At 39.5% G+C, this 14116-nt stretch overlaps 1 protein-coding gene across 6 annotated transcripts in view; it reads left to right on the plus strand.

Moving 5' to 3' along the window:
* The window catches only part of FBXO25 (F-box protein 25), a 29986-nt gene extending 18516 nt beyond the window's left edge, over nucleotides 1–11470 (plus strand). For 4 of the 6 annotated variants that reach the window (XR_014028737.1, XR_014028739.1, XR_014028740.1 and 1 more), the window contains 5 exons: nucleotides 160–342; nucleotides 949–1092; nucleotides 2465–2491; nucleotides 10321–10472; nucleotides 11120–11470. Coding sequence is in view for 1 of the 6 variants with exons in the window: in XM_081346559.1 (XP_081202685.1) it covers nucleotides 160–342; nucleotides 949–1092; nucleotides 2465–2491; nucleotides 10321–10410 (444 nt within the window). In the remaining 5 variants the exon portion in view is untranslated. The remainder of the gene's footprint in view (nucleotides 1–159; nucleotides 343–948; nucleotides 1093–2464; nucleotides 2492–10320; nucleotides 10473–11119) is intronic. The other 2 variants (XM_081346559.1, XR_014028738.1) reach the window with 2 other exon arrangements.
* Nucleotides 11471–14116: the final 2646 nt, after the last annotated feature.

Below are 14116 nucleotides of genomic sequence, written 5' to 3' on the forward strand. Positions count from 1 at the left end.
TCTAATTTTCAGAATTATTGGAACATTTTGTTTTGATTATAGAATATCATGCTTATTTATTAAGCTCTGCTTTTGATATAAATGTTTGATTTTTTAAATCCTGTTTACGCTTGGTGTTTCAATTAACAGACAACTAAGCGTAATGTTTTTGATTTTCAGCACATCAACAACGGACTTACACTTAGCGATCTTCCTTTACATATGCTGAACAACATCTTACATAGATTTTCAGATGGATGGGATATCATTACTTTAGGACAAGTGACTCCAACATTATATATGCTCAGTGAAGATAGGCAGTTATGGAAAAAGCTGTGTCAATACCATTTTGCCGAAAAACAAGTAAGAGAAAATTTTGTTTTGCATATACTTTTGTCTAGTGAGGTTCTGAAACTTTGCTTCTGTGTAAAGAATCAGGGGAAAAAATGGAGAAAGAAAAAGGAAACCAACTTGCTTGCAGTTCCAAAAGGAAGTATGTAACAACTATTAGCAGTACTTTTTTGCTCTCTTATGTACATTGTAAACACAGCGGTTCAGAAAGAAATTTCTGGTTTCAACAGAATTTACTTCCATTTAAATATAAATTTAATGGTACAGAACCTGTACTTATGCTGGCTGGAGAATGCTGGGGGTTGAAACTCACACATCTTAAAATTACCAAGTTTGAAAAAAAACCTGATCTAAACCCATGTTTTGCTTAGCTTTAATAAGAGTCTATAATAATTGAGAATATTTGCCTAGCATTGCTGGCCATGCCATAAGCTAACAATTAATTTATGGGCAGGGATGAAAAAAAAACCTTAGTGAGTCAGTAATCCCCTAACTTATTTCACAAACCGTTTTCTAAAAACATTTCTTCTGATATGTATAGTTCTGTTCCATTATTGTTATATGACTTGGCTGCTGGATGAAACATGATTGCCTTCAAATGTCACTTTTTATGTTCAGTTTTGTAGGCATCTTATTTTGTCAGAAAAAGGTCATATTGACTGGAAGCTGATGTATTTTGCACTTCAGAAATGCTATCCCATAAAGGAACAATATGGAGACACCTTGCAATTTTGTCGTCACTGCAGTATTCTATTCTGGAAGGTAAAAAACATGTAATACTTTGGAGTAAAGAAAAATTATTAGCCGTATATTAATATCTATTTCACAGACTCAGGTACGTGATTGAAGAGTTCAGCTTTGTGCTGTGAGAAATAAGGATATTCCCTTTAGGAATACTGTATACTGTATACATTTTGTTAAGAACATACCCAAGTCAGAGTTGCAAGCAGCTTTGATGTTGCTAAGTAGGCTAGCAAACAAGAGTTTCACTTTTCTTTTTTTCCCTTCAAACATTTCCTGACTCTCAGACTGATGCGAGTATGCAAAAGCTGGTTCTGCAAATAAGATCCATTAAATAAATTTGACACTTAGCAAATAATTTGTGTTTGAAATCTGGGCCATCAAGAACAAGTAGAATGAATTTTACCCGTGGCCTCAAGTTAGCTTGATACACTTACTGGCCATTTGAAGCTTATAGGAAAAGTGTAGGATCCCTGTCCACCTCTTCAGCTACAAAGTCTGAGGAAGATTGAGTATCTTTCTCACTTCCTAACATTGGGTGAGTAGGTTTATTAAAGCATGTTCATGAAAATATGCTTTGATCTGAAGTCCCGTCTAGCACCCTACTTTTTCCTGGAAACCCTACTAAAAGGTATGTGTGAATGGTAGGTTTCTCTGCTGCTATTCCCAGTGGCTGTCTGATTCTAGAGGGGAATGAATATAGATGCTTGGTATTTCATTGGTTTGCACTTCTTGTTATATCCAACATAAATCAGCTGGGTGATTTGGGGCCAGTTACTCTCTTTCTCAGCCCAACCTACCTCACAGAGTTGTTGTTTTAGGAAAAACTAGGAGGAGGAAGGAGGGTTAGGTGTGTTTGCTGTCTTGCATTCTTTGTAAATATAATAAAGGTAGGGAATCAGTAAATCCCAAGGACGTTTTCAGTCTGATTTATAACAAGGGTGCCCTAGTGCTCCTTGCCTTTCCAGTGACTCTCTTTGCATGTGCAGCCTTGAGTAGCAGAAGTGGGCAAGAGCTATTGTACAGAAAAGATTATAAGGATGAAACACTGAAAATGGGAATAAAGAATTGATAATAATAGCTCTGATCAATAGCAATGACTAATTGTCATCTCAAAAGCTTTCTCTCCATTGTTTTATGTCTAACATTTTACTTTATTGATTAGGAGAATGGATCCATTGGTTTCAGCTCATTTCCTTCCAATAAATATATTGCTAATTTGCTACTTCTTTTTTTTTTCAAGAGAAGTGAAGTTTTCCCTTTAGTCTTTGTTTGATAGGGCCCACAGCACATTTTTATAACCATGAATGGAATATTGTTTCTGTCCAATAAAATCTTCCTCTCTTTTGTTTCGCTGCCTTCCTTCCTGTTTCTTCCTCCATGACCTCAAAAGGACTACCACCTTGCTTTGTTATTCAAGGTACTTTTCATTGTACTTACCACTTGGCTTTCTTCTGTGTCCATGCTGTTGTAACTGAAGTGTAAAGACTTGTCATTTATAAGTGGAATGTTACTACCCTGAACTTGCAGTACTCATAACTGTTGGCATTGTAGTATTGTGTCCCTTGAGAATCCAGATGTGTGTGGACTGGAGTTATCAATGGGGGAAAGAGCACTTTAAATTGTAACATTTTGCCTGCTTCTGCATGGTAGAAGTGGTATGTTTGATTCACATCCACTTCATGTGCTTTCCTCTTAAAGAGATAGTTCAGATTATTTATGGGAGTTTTAGCTAATGCCTTAGAGCAGGCATGTCAAACTCGTGACTTTTTCCCCCTTGCCGGCAATGGGTGGGCGCGGTTTCAGCATGACGCATCTGGCCCGTGGGCCGGCAGTTTGACAGGCCTGCCTTACAGATTTGAGAGCATACTAAGCAAAGGCTTTTTGATTTTGACTACTCAATTATTCCTCTATCCCAGACATGTCAAACACAAGGCCCGGGGGCCAGATCCGGCCCGTGAAGTGGTTTCATGTGGCCTGCGAAGCCATCCTGGAAACAGTGAGGGAACGGCCCCCACTGCCTTGGGCCCTGGCCCAGAGACCCTCCTTCTGCCAGAGACCCTCAGATCTGTCCCATTCCTGCCCAGGCCCCCATAGATACCCTTGATGCGAACGATGTAGAGCTGGCCACGCCCACCCAGTAGGCCATACGCACTCTAGCCATGCCCACCCAGTAGGCCATGCCCACCCTGGCCATACCCACCTGGCCTCCTGAGGGCAACCGCAATGCTGATGCGGCCCTCAATGAAATTGAGTTTGACACCCCTGATCTACTCAGTCTTGGACACAGTGTGTTACAAGGGGGCACCAAAATGCAGAAAGCCACATAAGGAGCATATTTGTTATTTTATTGCATTTGTAAAGTGCCTGGCCTCTACAGACTTTAAATGGCATGTATTCCCCGTTTTATATGGCAACACTGTGAAGTAGACTAAGTTGAGAGAGTGACTAATCCAGCATGCTGACTGATGTGTGCATGTGTGCGCGCACACGCATTTCTCTCTCTCTCATAGTTTGCTATTCTAACTGAGGGTTATTCAGCCAAGAAAAGTGAAGCCCATAATACAATCAGTGAGGAAATCTGTATAATCTGTGTGGGGGAAGGTCATTCTGAGTCCCATCAGTAAAGCCCATTTAGATACATGATATAGTTACTCATAAGATAAGGCCTTTTTAAGCCATGTTCTCTACATCTGGGACAGAGGGTCTCCCTACCTCTCACTAGCATTTCAGACAACCTTTTAGGAACATCCGTGTTGCTTTGCTTCAAGATGGACTGTTTCCCTTTTCTTTCTGGGATTTCGGCTTTTTTAAAATATCAGCTTTCTGCTCTCTTATTACTGTAAACGGCCCCACAGAGTTCATTGGAGTGAGAATTGTTGAAATGCCTAGTTAGGCACAGAATAACAAAATGTCATGATTTGCAAACTGAAGCTGAGTGACTGTGGGGAAAGAAATCAATGGTAATAGTAATAAGACCTGTTGGAGCAATACCCAAAGGGCTGCCTAGATGCATGGAAATTTTGAACTTATTAGACCTGAATATCCTGATATACTCGGACGTTATCTTAACAGCTCTTAGATCCTTGGTTAGGAATTGAACTGTTACATTTTTACCAGTCCCAGACTGTGCATGAAATTGAAGACTGAAACAACAACGACAACGACAACAACAACATAATAAATAATAATAATAATAATAATAATAATAATAATAATAATAATAATAATAATAATAATAATAATAATAATAATAATAATATAGGTATCTTTCAAGGAAACTATGGCGAAGAGAGGGAATAAAATTGATGGCTTAGAATATAACACAAACTCAATAATATTGAACTACAATTCCAGAGAGATTTCTCTTGCAATCACCCAGGTTTTACCTGTTCTTGAAAAAACAAATCTTTTAGCTTCTTGGAAACTGGCTTGCTGGGAAGGTCCAGCGATGTTTTAGGAATGTTTCTTAGAAAATAAAAATGATGTGGGGGTTAAAGTGCAGAGATTTACAGAAAGGAGCAAATTTCCACTGGGGGAGGGAAAATGAAAGTCACCTGTGATCCTAGAAAACATCCTGCAGGGATGGGAGGCCTTGGTGAGAACAATCTCAGCGGTTTGCCCTTTGGAAAATGAGTATTTTATAATAAGCTGCACCAACTAGAGCCACCATTTTATTAACTGAGGTAACAAGAACTGAAGTGAGCAGTCAAACTGACTAAATAGCAGCTCTTAAAGAAGTTAAATACAAAATTGCTGATCTTTTCACAAACAATAAGTACTTTAACATTGGTTATTTTCAGAGTCTGAAGAACAAACACAGTATGACCCTAGTTTTCCCCTATATGCATAAACTTGTGATTTATGGCTTTGATGATTAGGCAGGATAAATTATAGAAAGAAGAGAATCTTGATGTAACTTTAGAGAAGGGAATTAAAACATGTTTTTACTTATAGCTGCTGTAAAGAATATTGGAACCCACTTCTTTGTATCTTTTCTTTCTTTCCTATATCTCTTTTACTTCTTTTCTTGCTCTTTTAGCCTTGCCTTTAACTTCTTTCTCTCTTTTTTCTTAGAAAAAAATACTGTAGTATTTTATTAGTTTGTATAAGATTTTTTCTTTATAAAAATTTTAATAAAATATATAAACCTACCGGTACTTTTTAAAAAAAATTGAAAGGCATTTCAGTTAGTTTAATGTATCTTCTAGGACAAATGTTAAAAGAATTATTAAGAGGGATACTTCTGTATTAGAAGAATGAACTTTATAAAAAACAATGTGTCTTCAGATACAAAAGATGATAGATAGATAGATAGATAGATAGATAGATAGATAGATAGATAGATAGATAGATAGATAGATAGATAGATAGATAGATAGATAGATGATAGATAGATAGATATAGTTGGCTGATTAGTTACTTTAGTTAGTTAGGGCTTTGGAGGGTATTAGGTGTGTAGACCTGTGTGATCTAATAGATATTCTCTAATTTGGACTTGAAAAAAGCTCTTAGCAAATGACATATCCAAAGGTTTCTAAGCAAAGTCAGTTGTACCATAAGAGGACCGGCACTTTTATGGACTGGCAACTGATTAAAATAAGCAGAGTAGGAATAAATGGAAAAGCCTCCCATTGACGAGATGTGCAAGGTGGTGCTGACCAGGGATGTGTGAGACTAACGCTTCAGTGACTACACACATGATTTAGGGTTAGGGCTGAGTAGTAACATCCCCATGTTTGCTGTTCAGGATGGGGAAATCAAGAAAAGATTATGAAGGATTCCAGAAGGATCTCTGGGGCAACCTCAGAATGGCAAAAACTATTCTGTGCAAACATGCAAAATAATGCATGCCGGCTCAGAAAAATTCATTACTGGTTACTTACTGTCTTAGGAGTGATTGACAGATTAGGAATGGAATCTTGGAATCATAGTGAACAATTTGATGCATATGTCAACCCACTAACCATGGTTGTAAACAAAGCAAAAACCTCGCTGGGCATGGTTAGGAGGATTGAAAATAAAACTGCTGATGTTGAAATGCCTGAAACACGTCTCAGGTGAGGCTTCATGTGGAGGATTGCATACAGCTTTTGAAAAGAAAACTACAAAACTAGAAACGGCATGGAAAGGCCACCAAAGGGATTATGTGGCTGGAGTATCTCCTTTACCAGATGAAAATTGGGCCATTTTAGCGCAGAGCACGGAAGCGGAGAACTGATTAGGGGTGTATAACTTTAAATTGCAGGAGGCTTTCTCCTCCTCTCATTGTATTAGATGAGGTAATATTTATTGGAATTAAATGCCCAGGTTGAGAGAAGAAAAAATGCTTCTGATAAAACACGTAATGAAGCTATGAAATTTCCTGGAGCCGTTTTATTTCATTTTAAAAGCAGACTTAAACCAGTGAAGTTATCAACGAGTACTGATGGTGATTTTTCTACTCCTAAATCAGTACTATCGGCTTGTGGATGGGGGAAATGAACTATTATCCTACAGTCTGAGCTTGGGAGTTGTCCAAATACTTCCAATTGGTCACTTATGAGTCGTACAATACAGATAGTTCTCAACTTACAACCATTCATTTAGTGAGCGTTTGAAGTTACAGCTTCCTCATGGTCATGTGATCAGAATTCAGACTCTTGGCAAATGTCATGTATTTTGACAGTTGCAGTGTCCCGGAGTCATGAAATCATCTTTTGTGACCTTCTGACAAGCAAAGCCAAAGGGGAAACCAGCTTCACTTAATCACCATGTTATAATCTTAGCAACTGCAGTGATTCATTTAACGATTGTGTCAGTAAAGGTCGTAAAATGGGGCAAAACTCACTTAACAACTGACTTGCTTAGCAGCAGAAATTTTGGGCTCAATTGTGCCTATAAGTCAAAGATCACCTGTACTAGATGAGCAGAATATTAATCTAAGACAGGAGTAGGCAACCTTGGCTCTTTTATGACTCGTGGACTTCAACTCCCAGAATTCCTGAGCCAGCCATGCTGGCTCAGGTATTCTGGGAGTTGAAGTCCACGAGTCATAAAAGAGCCAAGGTTGCTTACCCCTGATCTCAGAGAAAGCTAGGTGGGCCTGTGTTCTGATCCAGCAAGGCTGTTATTATTTTTTTAATGGGGAAGTTCATTCTTCACAGTGTTTTCCAGCAGCATGCTGTTAAAATTCCAGATTTATCCATCAGCTCCCACAGTTGAGGATCTTGATATAAAAGGTTTTGTCTTAATGACAGAGAGATGGAAAGATTACATTATTGTTCATGTGTAAGTTTGATTCCAGTACTAGGTGCAGATTAACTCTATAGAACAATAATTCAATAAGAAACACTTTACGTTGGCACATTGCCACAAATCTTCACAACAGCAGTTCATGAAGCCCCTTGAGATGAAGGATACAAGCTTTCTGTGCAAAACACAGGGCAATTCTTTCATTATGAGATGAGCTTTCAAAGGATTCTTTTCATTTGTTTGCCCCATTGTTTGCCCTTTATTTCTAAAAAAAAGCACCATACAGTTGTATCAACAACTGATTTTTAAAAGTGTTCCAGATTGAATAATAATATATTCTACTCCAATGTATAAAATGTAGCCTTTCAGCAATTATTGTGTCAAGCCTGGGTGGCAAAAGCCATTCTTTTTTTTTTCCTCTGAATATTTTGGTAAATGCTTTTCTCTTTTTAGCTAATGAGCTAAGTTTTCATGGATAGAAATGGGACACTTCCTATTCCTAATAATTTGGGGGGGAAAGGAACAAAGAAAAACAAAAGGCGTCTGGGTTTTTGTTGTTTTGTTGTTTTTTGTGCGTGTAAATGACATCTGGACTATGAAGCCACCATGCCTTCAACTGAGAACATAGAATAAAGAGGTCTTCAGGTCCGACCCCTTGCTTGAGCAGGAGACCCAATACTTAATTAACTGGAAACCTAAGGAACAATTTTCTTTCATTGGAATTGTAGAAACACATATCCTGTTGGTTTTTATTCTCCTTGCAAAGTTGCGTTACTTGCTAGAGTCGACTATTGTAAAACAATAGCAGGGTTGTAAAAAATGGAAAAAAAAGCAAGGAGGGCAAGAATTAAAAACTGCCATCAGCCTCAGCCATTTATCAAAACAGATCTGTGCAGAGATATGCATCACAAGATGACTTTTTTTTAAAAAAAAATAACCTGGTAGCTATAAGCATTTGTTCTGAATGAATAAAGGGCTTTGAAAATCTAAGCACTGTGGGAAATATATGGCTCTGCGGTAGTTAAGGAAATGGAAAGCAACAATCTTTCAGTGGGAGACTATTTTTTTTTAATTTTTAAGTGCTTCATTTGAAGACAGCATTGCAAGTAGAAATTCTAAGGTTTTCCTATGTAGCATAGTACTCCATTTCAAAGTAACTAAGGTGCTTAAGCTTCCAAATTTTGTTTAAGGCATAATTCATAGTTTACATACAAATGGCTAGGTTTGTTCCACAAACCTAAAACATAAGCAAATTATCTAATTATTGATCATGTTATATGAGCCCAGTATCACAGATGCATTTTATACGATGAGCCTTTTTGAAAGCTCTTAAGCCAAGTGAAAATGCCCTGGCATTATTCTTCAACTTGGGGCCCTTAGAGGCAATGGCTTTGAGCCTGACAATTCCAAGCTAGCGTGGCCAGGAGTCTGTTGAATTGTAGTCCCAGCATCCTGGAAGAGTGCCAAGTTAGGGAAAGCTGCACTAAGTCGTAGAAACTTCTCCGAAAGAACTGGAGTCACCAGAAATTGTATGCAAACGTACACCTAACTCTTGGCTTCATCTGCCCGAAGGAAAAAATGTGCTACAAAATATACAGGAATCCTTTGGGAAGAATAGTAAAGCACCTGCTTTGGCACCAAGAGCAGATTTTAGCATTTCCAGGTGTAGCTGTGAAATAACCTAGTCTGGAACCCAAGATTTGCTGTTAACGGATATAGACAATCCCAGATATGACTTTCCCTAATCTGCAGCTGGTTTCCTTATCTGGAACACTCCCAAGGTTGCTGAGACTGAGCGTTCCAGAATCTTTTGTCATTGTGGACATATTTGTAGATTTTAAAATCTACAGTGTCGCTTGAGAGTACCAGAGCTAAAGTACAGGGTAGTCCTCTGTTTAAGACTTGGGATTGGAATTTCAGCTGCTAAGTGATGTAGTCATTCAGCAGGTCATCAGGTGACTGGATTTGATTTTATGATAATTTTTAGTAGAATTGTTAAGCAAATCACATGATCCTTAAGCGAATCCGAGATTGGTCTAGTGGTTAAAGCACCAGGTTGGAAAGCAGGAGACTGTGAGTTCAACTCCAGTTTTAGGTATGAAAGCCAGCTGGGTGACTTTGGGCCAGTCACACTCTCTCAGTCCAACTCACCTCCCAGGTTTTTGTGGTGAGGAAAATAGGAGGAAAAAGGAGCATTAGGTATGTTCACCGCTGTGAATTGTTTATAAAAATAATAAAGGTGGGTTATAAATAAGTAAATAAATAAATCTGGCTTCCCCAATTGACTTTGTTTGCTGGAAGGACGCTTTGCTCGCAGGACGCTGCAACTAGGGGTAAATGCCTGAATTGTGATCACATGACCACAGGAGTAGTTGATGGTTGTTAACTTCAAGGACAGGTTGTGAGTCACTTTTTCTGAGGCCATTGTAATTTCTGTCTTTAAACAAATGGTTGTAAGTTGAGCACTACCTCTATATCCCAAAATGTTTCTGGGAGAGATGAAATCAACTTTTTTTCAGGCAACAATTATGCTTGGCCTTTGAACAGTACATTGGAAGCTGCGATTTTCAGAGTGAGTGAGACTAAACAAAGGACCCATGTGATTTTACTTAAATACGTGCAAAATAATATATATTTATAATATATATATATATAAAATAATAATATATTTCAAGTAAATATTTACTGTAGCCGACAGGCTAAGAATAAATACCAGTGCATTAACAATCTCTCCCTCTTGTTTCATACCGAAAGAAAAACTTTTGGCAAGTCCGTTTGGGGGTAAGTTGTGACTTGAGCTACAAACTCTGCATTCCTGAACTCCAGAATTGTTGGTGGGGCCTTAGAGCATAAGAGGTGTTTTGATCCAGCCTCAGTTCTGATTTAAAAATAGAAGCAGGAGACGTTGACCCAGATGTTCCTTTGTCTCAGTGCTGCTTCCTGTACAAAGTCCCATTTGGTGGCCAGCAATTTTCTAGTCCATAGCAAGAATAACAGTGTTTTTCCTTTCCTTAGGACACGGGTCATCCCTGCACAGCCAATGATCCCACCGGTTGCTTCACACCAGTATCTCCTCAGCACTTCATAGACCTCTTCAAATTTTAACTGCAATCCAGGGCAGGCAGGGCTGAGGTGTTTTTTTTCTAAAAGTTTTGCAGCAACATGCAGTACGTGAATGGGGTTTTTGTGTGGGTGCAATATATTTCCTGTTACGTTTCAAGTTAAAATCTGGGTGTAATCAGGTCAAATAGAACATTGCTGGAACTTCCATTAAAACCTTCAATTCCTGAGGAGGAAGAAAAGAGAAAGACAATTCACTTAGTAAGGGAAGATATACCAGAAGGAGATAGGTTTCTGTGAAAGTAATAATTGGAATTGGGCTATCTGGCTGATATCCAGCAACACGTTAATGTTTTCGTTTCAGTGAGATGTTTGGAGTTCACTTATTACTGAAGTGAAGAAACTGATGAGTTTCTTCTTACTTGTCCAACTCTAAATATACCCAGTTGGTACATCCTGTAAATATTCAGAGGATACTCTTAGGGTTTCTATGTATATATCATGTTGATTGTGAGCATTACGCATGGGCAAAATGTCCTGTATACCAGTTGTGCAGGAAAGCCAGTAATTCCATATTGTAAATACATTCAGTGCAGTATTTATTTTCTTAAAATATGTTATGTTATATTCTGTCCCATCTCTCTGTGTCCTAAATAATGTGAGCTGTTGGTATCCTGGCTGCTGAGCCAAGATACTGTTTTCTAGATGCAATCCAATGAATTGTGTTGAGCGAGAGGTTTATGTGTTTTCCCAGTCTTCTCACTGATGTCTCCTCAAGTCTTAACTGCTTTGAGCAAAATAGATGCGGCTGGGCTTTGAGAGAGAATGGGACTTCATTTGAAGCAGCGCTGTTGAAGTTTTGCTATGAACATCTTGGCTAGCTTCTCAGAAGTGGAAGATAATCCGAATGCTCTCCACGCTACTCTGGGAATGGAATTGGTAGGAGAAGCGAAAGGCAAATTTGCAAGAACTTCCAGTGTTCAGAAACTCTTAAATCACCATTTCCGTGTAAGACAATACATAGATAAAACACAGGATTTATGTTATGTACCACCATATGCATTAAATCCAAGTTTCTACCCAAATAAATAATTTTATCTTCTAACTAGAATGTGGAGTTCTTTATGTTAACATATTACATACTCCTACTTATAAACATGGATTCGAATGCTACACCTATATTTTATTGATATATGTAGCTATAAGCTATGGTGAAAGCCTACCACTAGTTTTTATGATCAGGTATAATTAACTTCCAGTATTTTCCTAGCAATTCATATTAATATATTGCTATAGTAGCCCTATGGGATAGCAGCCAACAGCATGCTTGTATCAAATTTCAAGAAAGAATGGTTTCCCAGAGATTGAATAAATGTTGCTCTTCTTTCTCTTAAGAAAAATATATGTTATTTTTGATTCTGGAAGGAACCAATAATCACCCACATGGTCACTCTTTCTCCTTCTCATCATCTCCATTAGCTCATCTAAAGTTGGATCAAGGCTGGAGAGATCATAAATGGAGCTTCTCCCAAGCACTTGTGCCCTCATTTATATACACAACCATGGCCCCTGCCCTCTCCTCCAAAACCGCACACTGAGAATTTAAATAAAATCAGAAGAGTAAGTCTGTTAGGGTAAACTATCTTTAGGGTAAGTTGTAATTTGCTCTTTACTTAGATTATCCCCATCAGAGGTCTTTTTTAAAGTATTGGGAGACTTACTATATATATCTGCATGCAAGTTATAATATCTTTTATATAATTTTGCACAAAATTCACATTTCCTCAGGAGAGGTTTCAAAAAATAGAAATAAGCCCATACGTGAGGTAGGACCAAGTTTTAATGAACTTTCCCAAGAGACAGTGAAAAGAATCTAGCCAAATCTGTCAGAATACCGTATTTTCCGGCGTATAAGATGACTGGGCGTATAAGACAAGCCTTGGTGGAGCAGTGGGCTAATGCCTCCTTAAGTAACACCAGCTGCCTGCAATTAGTGCAGGTTCGCATCCCACCAGGCTCAAGGTTGACTCAGCCTTCCATCCTTCCGAGGTAGGTAAAATGAGGACCCAGATTGTTGGGGGCAATTAAGCTGACTTTGTAATAATGCCGCTTGGGGGGGTGAAAGCCCTAATAAGCAGGCATATACATAGAATGAAGGCTACTGCTAAGCTTGTAAGCCACCCTGAGTCTTCGGAGAAGGGCGGGATATAAATGGAATTTAAAAAAAAAAAAGACGACCCCCCCAACTTTTGAGATGATTTTCAAGATTTTTCATCTTATACGCCAGAAAATCAGCGAGCCCGGGAAGGCACGTCCTCCCCTCTCACTGTGGAGGAAGCAGCCGGGGAGTGCGTGCGTGTGCAGGACTGCCCTGCCGGCTCCCGCCAGATGCCAGCCTGCCCTGCTTCCTCCACAGTGAGAGGGGAGGGCGTGCCTTCCCGGGCTTGCTGACTTCCCGGGCTCGCTGACTTGCAGCCAAGCCGGAGCCGAAAGGGGCTTTTCCTGGCGTTTGCAAGGGGAAGGGGCTGAGAGGCTCTTGGGGGTGGGAAGGGAGTCACGGAGGGGGGACTGGACTAAGGAGGCTTGAAGCTGCTTTGCAAGAACGGGGGCACTCGATTGATTTATGTACTATTTTCCGGCGTATAAGACGACTGGGCGTATAAGACGACCCCCCAACTTTTGAGATGATTTTCATGGGTTAAAAAGTCGTCTTATATGCCAGAAAATACGGTAAGTGAAATGACAGTAGAGTAGCTTTTCGCTTGAAGCCATATGTGGCCCTTCCTCAGGGTTGAGGTGAGGATGCTCTGAAGGAGGTTTAAAGTGGCATGAGGAGAGAGGTTGCATTACGTAGGCAAAAATTCACACCATGTTGAGTTTCATCTGATGAGGATCTTTTGCTGGAATATCAGTTGCTACTAATTCGGATTCCAGTGAAAAACATGGGCGATAGTTTTCACGTTGCATCCATTCTTACATTTCTACATCATTACATGGTTGTGCAATGAGCTTGCCAGTTGGTTAAGACAAAATCTGAGAGTGCTTTCTGCAAAACCCTTCAAAGTTGTCTCATTGCAAAAACCCAGGATCTATGGAACTTAGATGGTGGTGATACATCAACTCTTTTGTTTCTTCTTTTCATAAGTGCATGGTCACAGGTGCAACACAATAAATTCTGCTGATGAAGATGAATGCATTTGATGCAACAGGGCTATGGTCTGAACGGTCCTAGGAGCCCTTATTATTAATGGGAGTTCTCCCCAATTCCTCCCACAACTGAGGATGTTGAAATATGAGCATACATTAAGATTTGATCCATGTTGTTCAAACGTGGGGCTTCAGTTGTACAATTTAAAGTTGCCTGAATGAAGACAGGCAACTTCCTTTTTCTAATCCTGTTCCTTATAGGTAAAGGTAAAGGTTCCCCCGCACATGCGTGGTAGTCATTTCCGACTCTAGGGGCCGGTGCTCATCTCCGTTTCAAAGCCGAAGAGCCATCGCTTGTCCGAGGATATCTCCGTGGTCATGTGGCTGGCATGACTAGATGCCAAAGGTGCACAGAACGCTGTTATCTTCCCACCGTAGTGGTCCCTATTTTTCTACTTGCATTTTTACATGCTTTCGAACTGCTAGGTTGGCAGAAGCTGGGACGAGTAACAGGTGCTCACTGCTACGCGGCACTCGGGATTCGACCCGCCAAACTGCCAACCTTCTGATCGACACACTCAGCATCCTAACCCACTGAGCCACT

Source organism: Vipera berus (genome assembly GCF_964194415.1).
Source record: "Vipera berus genome assembly, chromosome: 1".
Lineage (NCBI taxonomy): Eukaryota > Metazoa > Chordata > Lepidosauria > Squamata > Viperidae > Vipera > Vipera berus.